The sequence below is a fragment of the Lontra canadensis genome, unplaced genomic scaffold, assembly GCF_010015895.1.
Source record: "Lontra canadensis isolate GAN:19392208 unplaced genomic scaffold, GSC_riverotter_1.0 scaffold17, whole genome shotgun sequence".
Classification (NCBI taxonomy): Eukaryota; Metazoa; Chordata; class Mammalia; order Carnivora; family Mustelidae; genus Lontra; species Lontra canadensis.
In genome coordinates this window covers 1,782,854-1,803,887 of record NW_022631011.1, presented here as the reverse complement: position 1 = coordinate 1,803,887, position 21,034 = coordinate 1,782,854, and the positions used below count along the sequence as shown (strand labels likewise).

Here is a 21,034-nt window from a genome sequence, read left to right as displayed (position 1 = left end):
CGTTTCACAGTATACTACAGGAGGCTGCAGGCAGCAGTGTGGTCTAACTGGCCTTCAAAGATAAAACAGAGCCAGAACATTATGATCAGACTCTAGCTCTACTACTTAGTCTTGGTCAAGTCATTTAATCCATGTGTGCATGGTTTTTAATGTGAAAATAGGTAGAATAATGTGTTCATCTATTTTTCCAGGGTACTTGTAAGAATGAAACTAAAACAGGAAAACAGAACTATACATTGCAGTCTACAGAGAACCTCTTGTAGTTAACACTACAGTGATGGAGGGAGAACCTTAGGGAAGGCAAGAAATGAATGAAGAATGGTTGAGTGTCAGTGACAGGGCCAGCAGCTGGATGCCATCAACTCTTTGTTTTTTTTTTTCTTTAAGTTTTATTTATTTAAGCAATCTCTACACCCCAAAAGGGACTTGAACTCACAACCCAGATCATAAGTCCCACTCTTCTGATTGAGCTAGTCAGGCACTCCAACTGTCAACTATTTTAAAACAGTCTCCAGCACATGTAGCCTTTTCATAGTGGAAACTAAAGGATAAGGTAAGACTGCTGCAGCTCATATTGCTAGAGTAAAAATAAAAATTTTAAGTCAATGCATTCCTTGTGGAAGAAACAAATATCTGCTATCCAAAAAACAAGTTTAAGGTATTTTTTTAAGACAAGTGGTTCAAGTCAGAAATAAAAATATAAGAAAGAAAGAAAAAAAAACCAGCCTGGTTCTGGACGGTTGTCCTTCTCATCTAGGAAAAGATACCAAGGAGAGCAGAGAGACCCTCGAGGCGGCAAGCTCACGGTCTTGGAGCCTTGGACCCTCCTTGCCCAAGGACTCAGAGACCCACGGTCCTAGTAAAAACTACAACTCCCAGAAATCCCGGGCCCAGAAGGGGGAGGAACCAACGGTGTGTGGGCGGGGCCTTCAGGGCGAACTGTGAACTTCTCCCGCGAGGAACTCCTCGAGAAGTGGCGGGAGCGGCGGCTATGGAAGCACAGGAAGAGAAAGAGGCGCAGGTGACGGGGCGGGATCGGGGATTTGTGGCCTTCTGGGGACGGCATCTTTAACACACTCTCCCCGTCCGCGGATTTCCTAGGCGCACCTTGTTTACTTTTTTTCCTTCTCCTACTCTGCCGGTCCATCTTTTAGACCCAAGTTCACGATCTGCTTAGACCCCCAGGAAAGGGCGTTTCCCTTCCTTTCCCGGGCTCTCCTTCCTTGGACTCAGACTTGGAGAGCGGTTGAGGAGCCCCTGGGTACGAGATGCCTCTCAGCAGACTGGAGTGGGACTTGCGAATCCAAACCCACTTTCCAGCCAAGCTTCGCCGTTCACCGCCGCTTCCTAGTAGGATTTTCACACCTGACCTGCTTCCTTATTCTGCATCCCTACTCTCGGTGCCTCTGGGTACCGCGGGGCTTTTGGTCTGTTGAGAGCAACTCTTTTTTCAAACTTTGCGCGTATAATAGTGCTTTGGCACCTTCATACTGAGCTTAAAATCATCCGAGTGATGCAAATTAGTATGCTTATATTGCTTTGTAGCTTTAGGAAAGGGTGGGTCGTTTTCTGATTTTGTTCATTGGGCTTGCTCACTTGTTTCCTGACATATGGTATCTATCTCCGTAGAGACAATTATAATGCGAAGTCAGTGCGTTGCCAGAGTATTTCCAGAGAACGTTTTGTTTGCCTCTCATCACTTCTTTCTCATATTTGCTTCATGCTAGTACAACAAACAAGGCTTATGATATTTATTTTTATTTTAATGGTTAGGTTGCTGCATGGTTGAAAAAAATATTTGGAGACCACCCCATTCCACAGTATGAGGTGAACGCTCGGACCACGGAGATTTTACATCACCTTTCAGAGCGCAACAGGGTTCGGGACAGGGATGTCTCCTTGGTAATAGAGGACTTGAAACAGAAAGCAAGTGAATATGAATCCGAAGGTGAGATTAATTACAGAATTTTGAATGAGATAACTCGAGGTAACTACATTTTATAACACTCAAGAATACAAAATTAATTTAGTGTAGACTGTTTTTTGTTTTGCTTTGACTCCCACTCCGTTATTATAGAACTTAATAAGCCATTATTTCATTATAATGTAAATTTTACTTGTACTCTGCTACCAAATAGTAACCCCAAAAACATGTGTCTAAACTTAGGCTGACATACAGGCTTTTGGATTTTCACTTACATATCTTCTTGATCTGTTTCCTGTCTCCATGCTTTAGTTTAATGAGCCATCAGGACATGCGAGGTGGCAGCCATGAACTGCCGTGAACAAATCATGTCATCACTATGTGTTCATGGGATTGCACTAGAATTTTTTGCTGTGCATATGTGTCTTGAGAAAGTGCATTCAAGTGTTGTTTTTGTAATACAAACTACACACAAAAGAATTGACAAAAACCTTTCTATGTGTTGGAATATACAAAAGAGGAAAAAAGTGAGACCTACAGTTGCCCTGTATTTAATGTGTGTGGCCTGTGCTACATGCAATGTTTTGAATATAGTACAGTTTGTATTGTAATTCTACTGCATATGGGCTTTTTTTCCAATTTTCTTTTAAAAATACAGCAAAATTGACTTTTTGTTTTGGTTCACTACTTTTAGCATATAATATTTCTACGATGCAGCAATATTTTATTTACATGTTATTTTATGCAATTGCTTTTTTTTAGGTTTTGTTTATTTATTTGACAGAGATCACAAGTGGGCAGAGAGGCAGGCAGGGGGCGGGGGAAGCAGGCTCCCCGCTGAGCAAAGAGCCCGATGGATCCCAGGACCTGAGATCATGACCTGAACCGAAGGCAGAGGCTTAACCCACTGAGCCACCCAGGCACCCCGTGATTGCTTTTTAAATCAGGAGAAAAAATATGCATATATGCTCTTTACAATTCTGTAGCCACCTTTCCTGATAGTCATTGTTTTTTGTGTGTACATTTGAATTATTGTTTGGTGTCACTTGCTTTTAGCCCACAGAACTTCCTTTAGAATTTCTTCTAAGTCAGGACTGCTAACAACAAATTCTCTGCTTTTGTCTATCTGGGAGTCTTTCCTTTGCATTCACTTTTGAAAGATAGTTTTGCTAAATGTAGGATTCTTCATTGATAGTTTTTCTCTTGAACACTTTGAATATATTACCCGATTGCTTTCTGGCCTTCATTGTTTCTGCGGAGAAGTCAACTATTAATCTTACTGGGATTTTCTTGTAAATAACAAATCCTTTTTCTTTTGCTGTTCTCAAGATTGTCTCCTTATCTTTTCCTTCAACATTTTTATTTTGATATGTGTGTTTGTGGATCTCTTTGCATTTATTTCACTTGGGTTTGTTGAGTTGTTGAGTTTTTTTGTTGAGTTATTTCTTGGATGTATAGATTATTGTTTTTCAACAAATATGGTAAGGTTTCAGGCATTATTTCTTTAACTGTTCTTTTTCTGTTTCTTTCTTCTGGACTCCCATTGTACATATGTTGGTGTGCCTAATGGTGTTCCTCATATTTCTGAGGTGCTCTCTCTCTCTCTCTCTCTCTTTTTTTTTTTTTTTACTTTTTTCCTCTCTGTTCTTCAGCTTCCATAGTTTCTATTGCTTTAAATTTTTTTTAATTTTTTTTTATTTATTTGACAGACAGAGATCACAAGTAGGCAGAGAGGCAGACAGAGAGAGAGAGGGGGAAGCAGGCTCCCCGCTGAGCAGAGAGCCCGATGCGGGGCTCGATCCCAGGACCCTGGGATCATGACCTTAGCCAAAGGCAGAGGCTTTAACCCACTGAGCCACCCAGGTGCCCCTCTATTGCTTTAATTTTAAGTTCACTTATGTATTCTGCTACTTCAAATCTATTGTTCATTTTCTTTAGTCAACTTCTCAGTTTAGTCATTGTACTCTTCAACTCTAGAATTTCCTTTTAATTTTTTTTTTTTTTAGCAATTTCTGTTTCTTCTTGATATTCTCTATTTGATGCAACATTGTCCTCATACCTTTTGTTACTTCTTTCCTCATGGTTTCCTTTGGTACTGTGAACTTGTTCGCATGGCTATTTTGAAGTCTTTTCTGATAAATCCAACATATGATCATTCTGACAGGCAATTTCTTTTGCTTGCTTTTTACCATGGGTCATGCTTTCTTGTTTTGCATTCCTATGTATTTTTTATGGAAACAGGACATTTCAGATAATGTATTGTAGCAACTCTGAGTACAAGTCTCCCAACACCCTGGCCTCTCAAAACTTGTTGTCGGTGTTTTCTTGTTTGCTTAATGACTGGCTAATTGTTTTTTGTTTTTTTTTTTTTTATACTTAGGTGAATGGTTGATTTTTTTTTTTTTAAAGATTTTATTTATTTATTTCACAGACAGAGATCACAAGTAGGCAGAGAGGCAGGCAGAGACAGAGAGAGGGGGAAGCAGGCTCCCTGCTGAGCAAAGAGCCCAATGTGGGGCTCGATCCCAATACCCTGGGATCATGACCTGAGCCGAAGGCAGAGGCTTTAACCCACTGAGCCACCCGGGCGCCCCATGGCTAATTGTTTTTAATGAAGTTTGTTTACCCTTGATGGTGTTAAGCCTGTGATGTTGGTCCTCAGGAAGGCACAGACTTAAGTACCCCACAGTCACTGTGGGGTGTCAGTGGTTTTGGAAGGACTGTCTTCCTCTCTTTCATGGACCACGTCTAACTGTGAAGTTCTGCTAATTGACAGCTCATTATTGTGTCCGATAATGCTGTGGGGCATAAGCCTCAAGCTATTCCAATCAAATTCTGGCACCCTTAAAGGTATCAGAAGGCAGTGTTTGATATTTGTTGTGACCTAAGGCCAGTTCCTCGAAAATGTCTTATTCTCTGCTTCTCCTGTGCAAACTAACTAGCCTACAGTTTAACCTGTGTCTTGACTCTTCTCCCATTGCTTTTTACTATAACTTCCACAGTTCCTGAGAGTCTCTTTAGGCTTGGACTTCTCCAGGCTCTGTTGCAAATGAATTCAGCTCCTTCGGGAAGATACTGGGAATTATGTCTTCTATGTCTTGCTTCTTCCTCTGCCCAAAAATCTCTGAGCCACAATCTCGAGTTGGAGGTAGACACAATAGCAAACTTTTCTCTGAGTGGCCCTGCCAGGGTAGATGCTGAGTGCTTGGTGGACAGGGAGTACAGCAGCCTTAGGTCCTCCTGACTTTCCTTTCCTGGTGTGGAATGAGCTGGAAAAAGGGGCCAGTGGGGTAGGGTAGAAGCTCCCCCAAGGCAGAGCTTTCATTCCAAAAACAGTGGCTGGGTGGAGGAAGAGAGCCCACACCTTTGAGCCATATTCACCTAGGACTCAGTCTCAGCAAATAGCTGATGGCAGGATGAGGAACACTGAAATTCAGTTCCTCCTGGACAGAAAGCCCTCTGGCTGGGAGCAGGGGGCATGGAGATCCCTGTGTTCTTAACTACAGTAGTCTGGAGTGGAGTCTCCACCTCACTGAACTGGGAGGGAGAAAGAGGGGGTGGTCTTGGTTTAAATACCACAACTCTCACCTTCCTCACGGAATTTTCACGGATTTTCTAGAATAGATGTTTCTTTATTTGCTGTTTGTCCTTAGAACCATTTTCCCAGGCTTTAAATCATTGTGTTTTGCTTCTGGTTTTTGTTGTTGTTGTTGTTTTTATGTGGTTGGGTTTCTTGTTTTGTTTTTTACAATTTTCACCTGTCTCACAGTGCGGGCTGGTATGTAGCTCTCATTGCCCTGTTAGGCTAGAAGTCTTAATCCTGGTCTCCTGATTTTTGACAAGGGTAACAAGACAATTCAGTGGAGGAGAAAATAGGCTTTTCAATGACTAGTGCTGGGATAACTGGATAGTCACATGTATAAGAATGAAATTGGACCCTGCTTAATTAATTAATTCTATGCAAGAATTAATTCCAAATGAATTAAAAATCTAAGGATGGGAGCTGAACCTAAAACTCAGAAGACAACATCAGTGTATATCTTTATGACCTTGAATTTAGCAATGGTTTCTTAACTATCATTCCCCTAAACAAAAGCAACAAAAGAAAAAGTAAATAAATTGGACATCATCAAAGTTAAAAACTTTTGTTCTCAAAGGACACCATCAAGTAAATGAAAAGACAGCCCACAGAATGGGAGAAAACATTTTCAAGTCATATCTGATAAGGGTTTGTGTTTATAACATATAAAGAACTCCTACAACTCAATAATAAAGAGATCAATAACCCAATAAAAAAATTAGGAATGTGAATATGCATTTCTCCCAAACAGTTATAAAAATGGCCAGGAAGCCAGCATTATTAGACATCAGGGAAATGCAAATGAAAACCACAATTCCATTTCACACCTACAAGGAGGTCTATAGTCAAAAAGATCTTGGGTTATCATTTTATTGATCATTACTAAGTTCTGTGAGTGACCTTGATACAAAATAATAATAATAATAATAATCTTAATAATAACTGTTGGTGAAAATATGGAGAAATTGAAAGTGGGATTATAAAATCATATGGTTGGTTTAGAAAACAGTCTGGTAATTCCTCAAATGGTTAAACATAGTTACCATATGACTAGCAGTTCTACTCCTAGGTATATTCCCAAACATTAAATGAGTAAAGACAGAATGTAGGTTAGTGGTTGCTAGGGCTTCATGGGTTAGGGAATTGGAATATGATGATTAAGAAATGTGAGGTACGTTTGGGGGTGATGAAAATACTCTAAAATTGTATTGGTGGGTGTACAACACTGTGAATGTACTAAAAATCATCAAATTGTATACTTTAGGTGGGTGGATTATATGATATGTGAAAAGATTTCAATAAAGCTATTAAAAATTAAAATAAAAGAAACATCTTAGTCACCATAGAACTCTCCTATCTTTTCAGCCAAGCATCTTCAGATCCTTCTCATGGAGAGTGTGAATTTTTCCCCTGCCAATCTGTCTAGCACCGGTTCTAGGTACCTGAATGCTTTGGCTGACAGTGCAGTGGCCCTTGAAATAAAGGATACCTCACTAGCTAGGTAATTCTTGTGACAATTTTAATTTCTGTAATCATATACTTTAATGTCTTGACCTAAGGATTTTTTTTTTTGTTTCTCTGGGTAATTCTGTAGAGGAAATTAACAATAAATGCAAAAACATTGAATTTACTTAATACTTCCTTATCATTGCCAGTGAACATGTTTAATTAATTCAGATAAACTTGGTGTTGTTTAAATTTTCTTCTTCTAAGATTAGGTTTGTGAAGGTTGGTACACATATATATTTGGAAAAGGATTAGGTATCACTTACATTGCTCCCTGTGAACAATAAGAAAAGCAGTAGGTTAAATTATCTGATTGAGCATAGTGAATTTTGGTCATGTCCACTATACTGGGTAGAGTAGGTTAAGGACCTTTATTCTTTGTGATAGGCATCCCACCTATATAATGATATTCTTTCCAACAACCCTAGTAGGAAGCTAAAGCTCAGGAGAGGTGTGTTAAATAACTTGTCCAAGCTAGTAAATGGCAGAACTGGGATTCCAACCCAGCTTGACACCAAAGTCTGTATGATTACCATTGGTGGCCATGTCTTAGCTAGGACGACCACTCTAAGTTGTAATCAGAGAGCTGTTTAGCTATTCTACTTAATTGCCCATATGAGGACTTGGAATTAATATATATGCTCAGAGAGTAGTGTTTCAAGTATAAGAATATAAGACTGTATTAGAGCAGAAATTTAAACTTGAATTAAGTCAATTCAGCAGACACCAAATACCAGTTATATGCTAGGCATATAAATATAGCGATACACACACACTCATATAGACAGATGGTTAGTTATAGATAGATGTGTACACACACACACACAGAGGCACTGGGGAAGCATAGGCTAATAACTGTCAGCAAGGACAGCCTCTGCTCATGGTCAAATAAGGGAGATGGGTATGTAAAACTATAGCATAGTTTGACATCTGTAACAATACAAGAATGTACCAGCTGTAGCTAAGTAGCACAGAGAAAGGGGTACTGAGTTCCAGAATGGGAGTAAATCTTATTTGAGTTTTGAAAGACAAACGGAAATTCGCCTGAAGAAAGGCTTTTCAGGCAATGGGAACAGCATATTAAAAAAACTGCAGAGAGAAAAAAAAAATGCATGGAGGTTTGAAAAAGTGTGATGACAGAAAAATCCACATAGAGATAAAGTCATCGTTAGAAATGAGGAATAATTGTCATTATTGTCCTTAATGTCCATTTATGTGATCAGATTCTTTTTTTTAGTTTTATCCCTGCAGTGAACGACTTGACCTCTGATCTTTTCCGTACCAAATCCAAAAATGAAGAAATCAAGCTTGAACTGGCAAAACTTGAAAAAAATCTAACTGCAACTTTAGTGTTAGAAAAATGTCTACGAGAGTAAGTAATTGAGTATTGAGTTGGAAGCTGTGACAATGTTTATTATAAAAGCCGTGACAGGGTATTATCAGATATAGTTTGGGCGGCAGATATGATTTAAAACAACACATTAGGAACTGGGGTCCATAAATGATTTTCTAAGTAAAAAATGACTTGGATGTAGATAGGAGTTGGTTGGATACAGACTTTCACCTTTTACTTCATACAATTTTTTACCTCTTTTACAAATGGCCTAGTTTTTGTTTGTTTGTTTTGAGATTTATTTACTTGAGAGTGAGAGAGTGTCTGCGAGAGTGGGACAGAGGAGAGGGAGAAAGAATCTTAAGCAGACACCCCACTGAGCATGGAGCCCCTTGCAGGGCTCGAACCATCCATCCAGAGATCATGACCTGAGCGGAAGTGAAAGGTCGGATGCTTAACTGACTACATCCCCCAGGTGCCCCAACAAATAGCCTAGGTTTTATAATTTGGGGAATTTTACATGAATTTTTTTTTTTTTTTTTTACTTATAAGCTATGGTGCAATGTAAAGTCACATTATAATTTGTTGCCCATTCTTATTAGACCTCTGGTATCCCTCCTTTTTTTTTTTTTTTTAAATATTTATTTATTTATTTATTTTAGGGAGAGAGAGAATGTGTGTGTGTGTGTGTGTGCAAGTAGGGGATGGGGACAGGGAGAGTTACAGAGAGAGAATCTCAAGCAGACTCCCCGCTGAGCACAGAGCCTGTCTCAGGGCTTGATCTCACAACCCTAAGATCATGACCCCAGCCAAAATCAAGAGTCAGACACCCCTAGAGCTCTGATATCCCTTTTGATGCTCTGGACCTTCTTTAGGTCCCTGTTGCCCCAGAGATTACATGCTCTAGATCAGGAATGTGGATATGCACAAGTAATTTGGTGGTGTGTAAATTTCCTTAACAAATATTGAGTATGTAGGTGCAAGGCACTCTATCGTGTCACATTTAGGAAAGAGGACTTTGGGACCTCCATAATTCAAGTTGGCTTGGATATATTAAATCATTTCTTCAAACAGCAGGTTTACTTTCTCCAAGAATAATTGGCCAGATTAATCTTAAAATTACTTAGTATTCCTTGAGAAAAATTCCAGGTGGCAGCATGGCGGAGATGACCTGGAAGAAAAAATGGTAGCTAGTCTGCAATATAAAGTATATGGTAGAGGGGTGCCTGGGTGGTTCAGTCATTAAGCGCCTGCATTCGGCCCAGGTTGTGATCCCAGAGTCCTGGGATCGAACCCCACATCGGGCTCTGTGCTCAGCGGGAAGCCTACTTCTCCCTCTCTCATTCCGCCACTCCTCCTACTTGTGTTCCTTCTCTTACTGTCTCTCTGTCAAGTAAATAAATAAAATCTTTAAAAATAAATAAATAAATATATATATAAAGTATATAGTAGAAAATCTAGCAAGTGTATTACCAACTTTTGGCTAATCCAGAGTCAAATCCCAAAAGTAGTAGCTTGTTTTTTATAATTCCACCGAAGAGAAGAGAATGTTTTCAACCTTACTTTTTAAAGGGATCTAAAGAAGGCTGAGTTTCATCTGTCTACGGAAAGGGCCAAAGTTGACAATCGTCTTCAGAACATGGACTTCCTCAAAGCAAAGTCAGAGGAGTTCAGATTTGGAATCAGAACTGCAGAGGTTTGTACAAAGGACTAAATACATTTAGTTCTTCTTTTTTTTTTTTTTTAATTTTACTTATCCATTTGAGAGAGAGAGCATGAGAAGGGGGAAGGTCAGAGGGAGAAGCAGACTTCCTGCTGAGTTCGGAGCCCAGTGGGAGGCTCAATCCTGGGACCCTGGGATCATGACCTGAGCTGAAGGCAGATGCTTAACCAACTAAGCCACCCAGGTGCCCCTATTTAATTCTTTTCAAACTTCTTGTTGACCTTCACCCTCACATCTAGGCAATATTATTCCTACCTTTTCCAGATAAGGGAACTATGGAGAAGATGGGTAACTTGCCCAAAGTCACGTAGCTGCTTAGCCGCAGATCCAGATTCAAGTGCAGGCAGCCAGACCCCGGAGCCCAGACTCTTAGCAGTGCACCCATTTTGTGGCAGCTCTGTGACTGTTTGAAATGATCCACACGCTGCATAAAAGTGCTTAGATGCATGTGTGGTTTTCCATCTATGACTTGTAGCTTCTTGTTACTGTGTTGTATATTGAAAATATGTTCATGATGGTCACTTTCAAAATACTGTTTTTTTGGTTTGTTTGTTTTAAAGATTTTATTTATTTATTTGACAGACAGAGATCACAAGTAGGCAGAGAGAGAGAGGAAGGGAAGCAGGCTCCCTGCTCAGCAGAGAGCCCGTTGTGGGGCTCGATCCCAGGACACTGAGATCATGACCCGAGCCGAAGGCAGAGGCCTAACCCACTGACCCACCTAGTCACCCCTCAAAGTACTGTTTTTAACCGAACTCCCTTTTTTGGAATTATAGGAGCAACTTTCATCCAGAGGCATGGATGCTTCACTGTCTCATCAGTCCCTAGTAGCACTTTCAGAGGTGAGCTCATTGTAACCCAATTTAGCTCTCTTTAAAATCTTAGTGCACAGTCTGCTTTTTCATTTGTTTCTTGGTACAGAGCTTTGTTCACTATTGACCTGTTTTTCTTCACTTCTGTAGTTTACGTTCACCAGCATTTATACCTTTATTCCTTGGTTAGCTGTAACTATCCTCACATTTGTTTGGTTTCCTTTATATATTACTATATGCTAGAAACTCTTTGCTAGAGTTGGTTATATGTTATTGATTTGTTTATAAAATATATTTATTGAGGGATTATATACTAACCATCTAGGTCCTCTTCTTCTTTTTCCATTTACAGTAAAAGTGAAAATGCAGGCCTGAAAACTCCTATTGGATGCAATCCTAGGTTTTTAGGTTGTATAAGTGTCTCCTTTATTTTTGTGGGAAGAGGGAGAAAGAGGAGGTTTTATTTTGTTACTATTCTTTTATTCTTTTTTTTAAGATTTATTTATTTATTTGTCAGAGAGGTTGAGGGGGGTGGAGAGAGCATGAACAGAGTGAGTAGCAAGCAGAGGGAGAAGCAGCTTCCCTCTGAGCAAGGAGCCTGATGTGGGACTCGATCCTAGGACCCTGGGATCACGACCTGAGCCAAAGGCAGACGATTAACAGACTGAGCCACCCACGCATCCCAATTATTATTTTATTCTTATGATTTTTTACTCTTTGATTTTTGGAATCTAAGGTTGACAGTTTATCAGTACACATTTAAGATCCTAACTGCTCCCTTACATTATGATTCCTGTTCTCCTAGACAGCATACTTAGAACCTATTCTCTTTTTTTAAAGATTGTATTTATTTATTTGAGGGAGAGAGAGGAGAGAGAGCGGGACCACTACAGAGAGAGAAAGAGAGAGAGAGAAGGACAAGCAGAGTGCACTGAGTGCAGAGCCTGGTGTGGGCTCCATCCCAGGACCCTGAGATCATGACCTGAGCCAAAACTAAGAGTTTATGCTTATCCAATTGAGCCACCCAGGTGCCCCTATTCTCTTATTTTTTTTTCCCTATTCTCTCTCTCTTTTTTTTTTTTTTTTAGATTATTTATTTATTTATTTGGCAGACAGAGATCGCAGGCAGGCAGAGAGAGAGGAAGGGAAGCAGGCTCCCCACTGAGCAGAGAGCCCGACTCGGGGTTCTATCCCAGGACCCCGGGACCATGACCCAAGCCAAAGGCAGAGGCTTTAACCCACTGAGCCACCCAGGCACCCCTTCTATTCTCTTTTTTAAAAGATTCTATTTTTAAGTAGTCCCTATGTCCAATGTAGGACTTGAACTTACAACCCTGAAATAAAGAGTCGCGTGCTCCATGGACCAAGCCAGCCAGACACCCCACTTAAATCCTATTTTTAGTAAATGGGAGTATAACTTTTCTCTTTTAAGCATCTTATAAGGATTGATTCCATGGGAAGTAAGTTTGTTATTCATATATCTTTGAACCTCATTTGGCCTATAGGTACAATTTGATACATTATTTAAAATAACTTAACGTTAATGCTTTATTATGTTTTATTTCAGAAATGAGTGGTGTTTAGTTGCATTATGAATATCTCTATCACTCTGTGACTCTTATGTTTTTTCCACCCCCAGAAATTGGCAGAACTAAAACGACAGACTATACCTTTGAAGAAAAAATTAGAGTCCTATTTGGATTTAATGCCGGTAATTATTTTTATGAATTTTAAAAAAAGTAATCTCCAACTTTCCCCAAGGGTACTAAATGATCATGAAAATACTAGGTCCATGTTTAAGGGTTTAGAGTCTGCTAAATTTCAATATCGTATGTAAACTGGATACACTTCTGTAAGGTTTTTGCCTTTTGAAAAAGACTGTTGCACTTTTTCTCCTTGAGTTCTGGGTGATGCAGTATAACGTCTTCTTGTTTTATTTTTCTTAAAAGAACCCGTCCCTTGCTCAGGTGAAAATTGAAGAAGCAAAGCGGGAATTAGTAAGTAGTTCCATTTTTCTTCTTCTGATTTTTTAAAAAGAAAGAAAAAACTGCTGATAGAACTAAAGCTCCCTTCATTCTTCTTTTTTCCTTCCCACTCAGAGGTAAACGACAGTTCCAAAGTTGCTATGTGTCATTACCATGCTTTTTTAATTTATTTTTTTAAAAGATTTTCTTAATTTATTTGATAGAGAGATCACAGTAGGCAGAGAGGCCGAGCAGAGAGCCCGATGCGGAGGTCAATCCCAGGACCCTGAGATCATGACCTGAGCTGAAGGCAGAAGCTTAAACTACTGAGCCACCCAGGTGCCCCATTACCATGCTTTTTAAAAAAAAAATTTTTTTTTTTTTTTTGAGTCAGCTCAGCACCCAATATGGGCCTTGAACTCATGACCCCGAGATCAATAGTCACATCCTCTCCCAAATGAGCCAGCCACATGGTCCATCATGTATTTTTTAAATACTTTTTTGGATATGTATATGTATTTCTTTCCATAAAAAATACATAGTGATTTTTTATCTCTTTTAAATTTTTGCATAGATTTTCCTGGCTGGAAAAGGGGGTGTCGAGAGACATAGAATATTCTAGGCAAAAGAATTAACAAAGGTATAAGAGCTAAAAAAAAAAAATGGAGGACTTGTCTAAGCTTTGGCAAGTGATGCAGTCCAGATGCTTAGGGGTATACAAGGATGGTAGGGCTAAAGAAGATTGATTGGTTTATGATGTAAAAGATCATACATATAAAGAGGTTGAACTTGGAGGCTCTAGGGGACCACTGAACATTGCTATGTGTTTATTTTCTAGGCTAAAGAGAAATGTGATCAAAGCTATGTGGATTTTTTGTTTTTGTTTTTGTTTTTTTTTTTTAAGATTTATTTATTTATTTATTTATTTATTTATTTGTCAGGGAGAGAGAGATACAGTAAGAGAGGAAACACAAGCAGGGGGAGTTGGAGAGGGAGAAGGAGGCTTCCTGCTAAGCAGGGAGCCCGATGCAGGGCTTGATCCCAGGACCCTATGATTATGACTTGAGCCGAAGGCAGACGCTTAATGACTGAGCCATCCAGGTGCCCAAAGCCATGCTTTTTGATTAGGACAGTTCTTTAGAAAGATTATTCTGGGGAAAAAAAAGAAAAAAAGAAAAATTATTCTGGAATCAGTGTATAAGTGTAGATTGGAGGAGAGAGAGAGAAAATTGCAGAAACTGGTTGGCCTATTTTGACTGGAGAGAAGTAATGAGAAAGTGGCAATGAGAGTAGGAAAGAGGTGATGTGAGAGAAGTTGTGGAAGTACTTTGTTCAAACAGTAGATGTCAGAAAAATGGGTCCATATATCTTTACACTGATACAGCAACTCATCTCTCTCAAGAGTTTTTCCCCTCAAGATGTTTATTAGAATCAGGAGTCTGAAAGCTTTCAGGGTTATGGAGGAGAAGGCGGAGATATAAAAGTAAAAAATGTCTAAAAGCATATTTAATATTTATAATGGTATTTTTAAAAAAAATTTTTTTAAGATTTACTTATTTATTTTAGAGAGAGAGCATGCCAGTTGGGAGAGGGAGAGGGAGTCTTATACAGACTCCATGCTGATCATGGAACCCAATGTGGGGCTTGATCCCACAAGCCTGATATCATGATCTGAGTCAAAATCAAGTGTCAGACAACATAACTGACTGTGCCACCCAGGCACCCTTGAAATTCTGTTTTAATGTTTTTCTTTTTTGCTTCCCTTACTTTAAATTACACTAGGAGTTCGAGCACCTGTTTTATGTTCTTATTTATAGAATTTATGGTGTTTCTTTCTTCCTGTAGGATACCATTGAAGCTGAACTTACAAAGAAAGTAGACATGATGGAACTGTGACCAGAGTCAAGTAAGCTTCGTCTTCCCTCACAGAATACATTGACTAGGACTTGAAAAAATGTTTTCTCTTGGCCTTCCTTAATAAGTCAACTCCTGTGTTCTTAGATGAGATAATAACGTCACTGTTGATGAACAGTGGTTTCTGGTTATATATTGCATTTCTGTACCCAAATACATAGTTTTCATATTAAAAAGCATTGTGGGTTCTCTATGTTGCTGGCAGTTAAGTGTCCCTCGCTGGGTCTCTTTGGTGAACATTACCACATTTGTCATGTCGTCGCTCATGAGGTTTGTTAGTGAAGAGAAGAGTTCTGCAACTCAGTTATGTTTCTCCCACTCCTCCCTCCAGGGTTCTGCTGTCATTTCCTTCTGATCAGCTCACCTGCCTACCTCCAAATGTTAATATATGCAGGAATTTAGTTTATGAAAGGGATGACCTTTTAAATCAGTAGCGGAGAGATGGATAATTCAACACATGGTGCTAGATCCTTACTTCACACCTTATGTCAGGATAATCCCAAAGATCAAAGACTTAAATGTTAAAAAAAAAAAAAAAAGATAGTGAGAGGAACCATGAAGAAGCTTTAATGTTTTGACTCTTAAATAATCATACAGTCAGTAAAATGGGTCCCCAACCCAGGAGCCATAAATGAAATGATAGAAATATTTGAAAATTTGGAAATATCAAAAATTCCTGTGTGGTAAAATCTTTAAGAAGTAAAAATCAAAGGACTTCACAAATGTGGTGTAGGGAAAATTCACTATCTTCACTGTGTTTCACCATGTTCACTGTGTTCCTTTTTGTACTTTTTTTCCTTTTTGTACTTTAAAAAATTTTGAACCATGTGATTAAGGAGTAATCAGTTAAAAAAAAAGAAAAAAAAAGCTGTTAGTTTTGCTTCGTTTTATTTTTTTGCCATCGGTTTTTTAAAGATTATCTAAATGGCCTTAAAAATTTCCCTCTCCTTTCCCACAAATATATGGAGATACAAAATACAAGAGACATTTGTATTTCCCTTTTTGGAAATTGTCCATACCATTTAGTCATTTAGGTATTACAATTTGGTCTTTAGCTTAACAATATATAGAAGCTCCTTGTGTATTAGCTAAATTAATCTTTTGTGATTTGCACTGTAAATATTTTTTCAAGCTTGTCATTTGTCTTTGGACGTAATTCCAGTGTTTTTGGTAAGGCGGCTTCTTAGGCTGATTGTAGAAATGACCACAGTAATTCCTCTTGTCCCTGTATACTCATCCTTTATATTGTGATTTTGCCACTTCTCCTAGCAAGAGACAAAGTCTGGGGGTGCCTAGGTGGCTCAGTGGGTTAAGCCTCTGCCTTCAGCTCAAGTCATGATCCCAGAGTCCTGGGATCGAGCCCCGAATTGGGCTCTCTGCTCATCAGGGAGCCTTCTTCCCCCCTCTCTCTGCCTGTTTCTGCCTACTTATGATCTCCCTCTCTGTCAAATAAATAAATAAAATCTTAAAAAAAAAGAGAGAGAGAGAGAGATGAAGTCTGTATCTCGATCTCTTCTTTCTGAGTTGGCCTTATGATTTGTTTTGGCCAATGAGACAATAGCAAATGTAACAAAAGCAGAGGATTAAAAGTTGTGCATCAGAGCTTGCCCTGTCTTATTGCTCTGGAATTCTGAAACGTCTATGTATAGAAACTTGGACTGTTGAGGATGAGAAACTACATGGAGCAGAAACAAATAATTCCAGCTGAGCCCTGCCTCCACCCAAGACCAAGAAGGCTGCCAATTGCCAGCAATGTGAACAAAGCCTTCTTAGATGATCTGGCCCTGGCCAAGCCACCAGCAACTGCAGAGATCAAACAAGCTGGCCGAGGCCAGAAGCCCACAAAGTCAACCTGTAATATCATGAGAAATAAGTGATTGTTTGAAGCTTATTTTAAGTTTAGGACTGGTTGTTAGCTGCAGTAGCTGATTGATAAAAGTAGCTTGTGAAATTGATGTCAAAAATAAGAGAGAGCAAAAAAATGTGCTCTGTAAGAACCAAAGAAACTTGGTACCAGCATAATTTTATAGAAAGTAATTATATTAAATGTAAGTGAGAAAATGTTTTAGTTAAAAGGTAAAGATAGAAAAAAATAGGTTTTTTTTTTAAAAAAAAAAACCTCTAAGTGTATGCCATACATGGGAGAAATATCTTAAAAGTAAGGATAGATGGATCCACAAATATGATACATTACATACTTCTGTTAGTAATTGGTAGAACAGGCAGGAAAAAATTAGCAAGGATACGGAATATTGAAACAGCACAATTAGCAAACTTGATCCAATGGACATATAAAGAAGCTTATACCCAGCTGCCCCTGGATACATGTTCTTTTTAGGTGCATCCAGAACATTTACAAAAATTGCCAAGGGGTGCCTGGTTGACTCAGTCAGTAGAGCATGTGACTCCTTATCTCAGGGTGATGAGTTCAAGCCCCACACTGGGCATCGAGCTTACCTAGGGGAAACAAAAATGTCCAAATAGTGGGCAGGAAAAGAAATCTCAACCACTACAAGAGCTCTGAAATCATATACAGCATATTCTCTCATCACAATGCAATTAGATAAAAATAAATAACTAAAAAGTTTTATGTTTGGTATTTAAGAAATATACTCTACATAGCCTATAAATCAAATAACAATATAAATTAGAAAATATTTAGAAGCAGGCATGGGCGCCTGGGTGGCTCAGTGGGTTAAAGCCTTTGCCTTCAGCTCATGTCATGATCTCCGGTCCTGGGATCAAGCCCCACATCTGGCTCCCAACTCAGTGGGGAGCCTGCTTCTCCCTTTCCCTCTGCCTCTCCCCCTGCTTGTGGTCTCTCTGTCTCTCTCTCAAATGAATTAAAAAAAAAAAACTTAAAGAAAAAGGAAACTATAGTCTTCAGACATTGAATAACAAGCACAGACATTAATTCATAAGAGAAAAAAACAAGGTGAGCCCTCTGTCTGCCCCAGCTTACTGCATGAAGACAGATAAACAGGACTTTATGAAAATGAAAAACGTTTGTGTTTCAAAAGACACCATTAAGGAAATGAATAGGGGGTGCCCAGCTGGCTCAGTAGATGGAGCATGCAACTCTTGATCTCGCAATTGTAGGTTCGAGTCCCACCTTGGGTGTAGAGATTACTTTAAAATAAAATCTTTAAAAAAAAAATGAATAGACAATCCACAAAATGGGGGGAAATACTTGCAAATCACATATCTGATAAGGGACTTATACCCAGAATCTGTAAAAATTCTTGCAACTTAATAAAAAGCAAACAACCCAATTAACAAATGAGTAAGTGATTTGAATAGACATTTCTCCAGTGAAAATGTACAGATGCCCAAATAAGCAATGAAAAGATGCTTGACATCATCAGTTATCAGGGAAATGAACATCGAAACCACAATGAGATGCTATCTCATCCTCACTAAGGTGGCTAAAATAAAAAAGAAATAGTAACAAGTGCTGGTGAAGATGTGGACAAATTGGAATCCTCATACACTAATGGTAGGAATAAAATGGTACAGTTGTTTCAAAAACCAGTTTGTCAAGATCTCAAATAATTAATAGAAAGTTACTTTATGACCCAACAGTTCAACTCCCAGGTATGTACCCAAGAGAAATGAAAATACGCATCCACACAAGAACTTGCATGTGACTGTTTACATTAGGAGTATTCAGATGCCCACCACCAGATGAGTGGACAAACAAAATGGGGTATATCCCTACAATGGAGTAGTACTCATCCATAAAAAGGGGGGAACTACTGATCCATGCTACACCATGGATGAACCCTGTAATCATTATGCTAAGTGAAAGAAGCCAGTGGGAAAGACCATATGTTATAGGATTCCATTCACATGAACTTCCAGAAATATAGAGAGACAGAAAGCAAATTGATGCTGCTTAGGGCTGGGAGGTTGAGAAATATGGAGTGATAACTAAACGGTACAGAGCTCCTCTTAAGGTAATGGTTGCACGTGTCTGAATATATCAAAAGCCAGTGAATTATATATATATTTTTTAAGTGGGCTCCACGCCCAGTGTGGAGGCATTCAGTGTGGGGCTTGAACTCATGACCCTGAGATCAAGACTGAGCTGTTATCAAGAGTAGGACGCTTAACCAACTGAGCCACCCAAGCACCCCAAATTATATACTTGAAATGGGTGAACAGTATGGTAAATAAAGCTGTTGGAAGGAAAGGTATGCAGATTAAAAAAGACGTACAGCTGTTTCTATTTGCAGATGAAGTTAGTGACGTGAGCATCCATCCCTGGAAGTGGATGTGGGATGTGGGCAAGCAAATACAGAATTAAACCTTTTGTTCTAATTCCATTTCTAGGTCTCTAACCTGCATATTTTCTGGAAACATCAAATATACCCATATGGATGGGGCTTGGGGGGTAGTGTGTGAGAAGGAGCCTCTTGGGTTTTTTTTGTCTCTAATTCTGACTCCTGGACTGCATGTTTATCTGTAGAGAACCACTGCTTTACCCCAAAATTGTAGTGCATTGATCTCTTAAGTACGGAGACATTCTTAGGTAATCACAGAAAAATGGTCAAATTCAGGAAATTTAACATTGATAAAATATTACTACCTAATATATAGTCCCTACTCAAATTTCTCCATTTGTCTGAATAATGTGCTTCATGGGTGGGGGGATGGGTGAAGTAGATACAGGGAATTAAAGACATACAAACTTCCAGTTATGAGATAAGTAAGCCGCAGAGGTGGAAAGTGCAGCATAAGGAATATAGTCAATAAGATTGTAAAAATGTTGGGATGCCTGGGTGGCTCAGTCGGTTAAATGTCTGCCTTCGGCTCAGGTCATGCATGATTCCAGGGTCTTGGGATCGAGTCCCACATCAGGCTCCTTGCTCAGTGGGGAGTCTGCTTGTCCCTCTCCCTCTGCCTATACCCTCTGCTCGCGCTCTCTCTCTCTCTCACTCTGTGCATCTCAAATAAATAAATAAAATCTTCTTAACAATTAAAAAAAAAAGATTGTAAAAATGTTGTTTGGTGACAAATGACTGACTGCACTTACCGTGGTGAGCACTGAGTAATGTATAGAATTGTTGAATCATTATGTTGTGCACCTGAAATTAATGGAACACCATATGTTCTTTTTTAAAAATTATTTATTTTTAAAATTTCTTTTCAGTGTTCCAGAATTCATTGTTTATGGACCACACCCAGTGCTCCACGCAATATGTGCCCTCCATAACACCTACTACTAGGCTCCCCAACCACCTAACCCCCTCCCCTCCAAAACCCTCAGATTGTTTTTCAGAGTCCACAGTCTTTCGTGGTTCGTCTGCCCCTCCAATTTCCCCCAACTCCCTTCTCCGCTATATGTTAACTATGCTTCGGTTTTTAAAAATGTGGGCTGCTCAGGGGCACCTGGCTGGCTCAGTTCATGGAGTATATGATTCTTGATCTCGGGGTTGTAAGTTTAAGCCCCATACTGGGTGTAAAAATGTGGGATGCCCGGGTGGATAAAAGGTTTATATATAAAAATATAATAATGTTCTTCCTAACAATTGTTTTTCCAATCCAGGACCATATTGTGCATCGTTGTTTCTATTTGAAGTCAGCTTTTAATACCTGCTTTTGACCATTTTGCTTTTACTGTTTCATTAGACCCCCATTTCTAGACCAATGAAACATTGCCCCTCCACATCCAGCTGTCTGAGCGAGTCCAGCCAGGATGGCACAATCACAGGGACCCTGCATGTTGAGATCCAAGCCCTGAAGAATCCCTGTGCTTTGCCCCATGTTCTGTCCTGTGGGAAGGGCAGATTTGCCTTGGCCTCTACTAAATTAAGAAGTTGTGACGTAGGCAGGGGCTCGAGTTTCCAGCAGAATGGGATTAGCTATTACAGCTTTCGCTACTTGGGAGACTTGCGAAGCTCGATTTTGAGTGAGAAGTGTAGCATGAATGAAAAGATGTTCATCAAAATGCGTCTGAAGCTATTTTGGGAGTAGACTGAGGACTGTCTGTGCGGGTGTCCTTGGAGCCTGTTTGGTTGCCAGGGGATCTTTTCCTTGTGATTGATCACGGGAGCACGTGACAGCTGGCGCGCCGCTGTCTGGCTAGGACCCCGTGCCTACATGTCCCGGCTTTGATGAGACACCACCCAAGGAGGCCACTCTGCCAGCTATATTTAGTACCATGATGCACGCATGTCCTTCTGACCTTAGCTTCCTCTCACGTCGTCCAGATGTATATTTTTAGGTTTATCTTACAGCACCCAGCTCTCACATTTACAGTTTTCTTTGGATTCTGC

At 39.5% G+C, this 21,034-nt stretch overlaps 1 protein-coding gene across 3 annotated transcripts; it reads left to right on the top strand.

Moving 5' to 3' along the window:
• The first annotated feature begins 909 nt into the window (after positions 1-909).
• On the top strand, positions 910-19,421 carry HAUS1 (HAUS augmin like complex subunit 1). 3 transcript variants are annotated; one of them, XM_032859487.1, is made up of 10 exons: positions 910-1,021; positions 1,774-1,987; positions 6,870-7,005; positions 8,248-8,382; positions 9,916-10,039; positions 10,843-10,908; positions 12,518-12,589; positions 12,828-12,875; positions 14,688-14,748; positions 19,089-19,421. In XM_032859487.1, exons 1-9 carry the CDS (start codon positions 992-994, stop codon positions 14,736-14,738), a joined length of 876 nt encoding a protein of 291 aa, XP_032715378.1. In that variant the 5' UTR covers positions 910-991; the 3' UTR covers positions 14,739-14,748; positions 19,089-19,421. The 3 variants fall into 3 exon arrangements, with proteins under 3 accessions (XP_032715378.1, XP_032715377.1, XP_032715379.1); XM_032859486.1 differs by lacking the exon at positions 19,089-19,421 and having other exon boundaries at positions 14,688-15,281; XM_032859488.1 differs by lacking the exon at positions 19,089-19,421 and having other exon boundaries at positions 911-1,021; positions 1,774-1,948; positions 14,688-15,281.
• The last annotated feature ends 1,613 nt before the right edge of the window (positions 19,422-21,034 follow it).

Excerpts from the sequence above, each read along its gene's own strand:
- HAUS1 (XM_032859487.1), top strand. The coding sequence starts at position 992 with ATGGAAGCACAGGAAGAGAAAGAGGCGCAG. Across the intron at positions 1,988-6,869 it reads TTTGAATGAGATAACTCGAG|CCAAGCATCTTCAGATCCTT; the intron begins GTAACTACATTT and ends CTATCTTTTCAG. Across the intron at positions 10,909-12,517 it reads CCCTAGTAGCACTTTCAGAG|AAATTGGCAGAACTAAAACG; the intron begins GTGAGCTCATTG and ends TTCCACCCCCAG.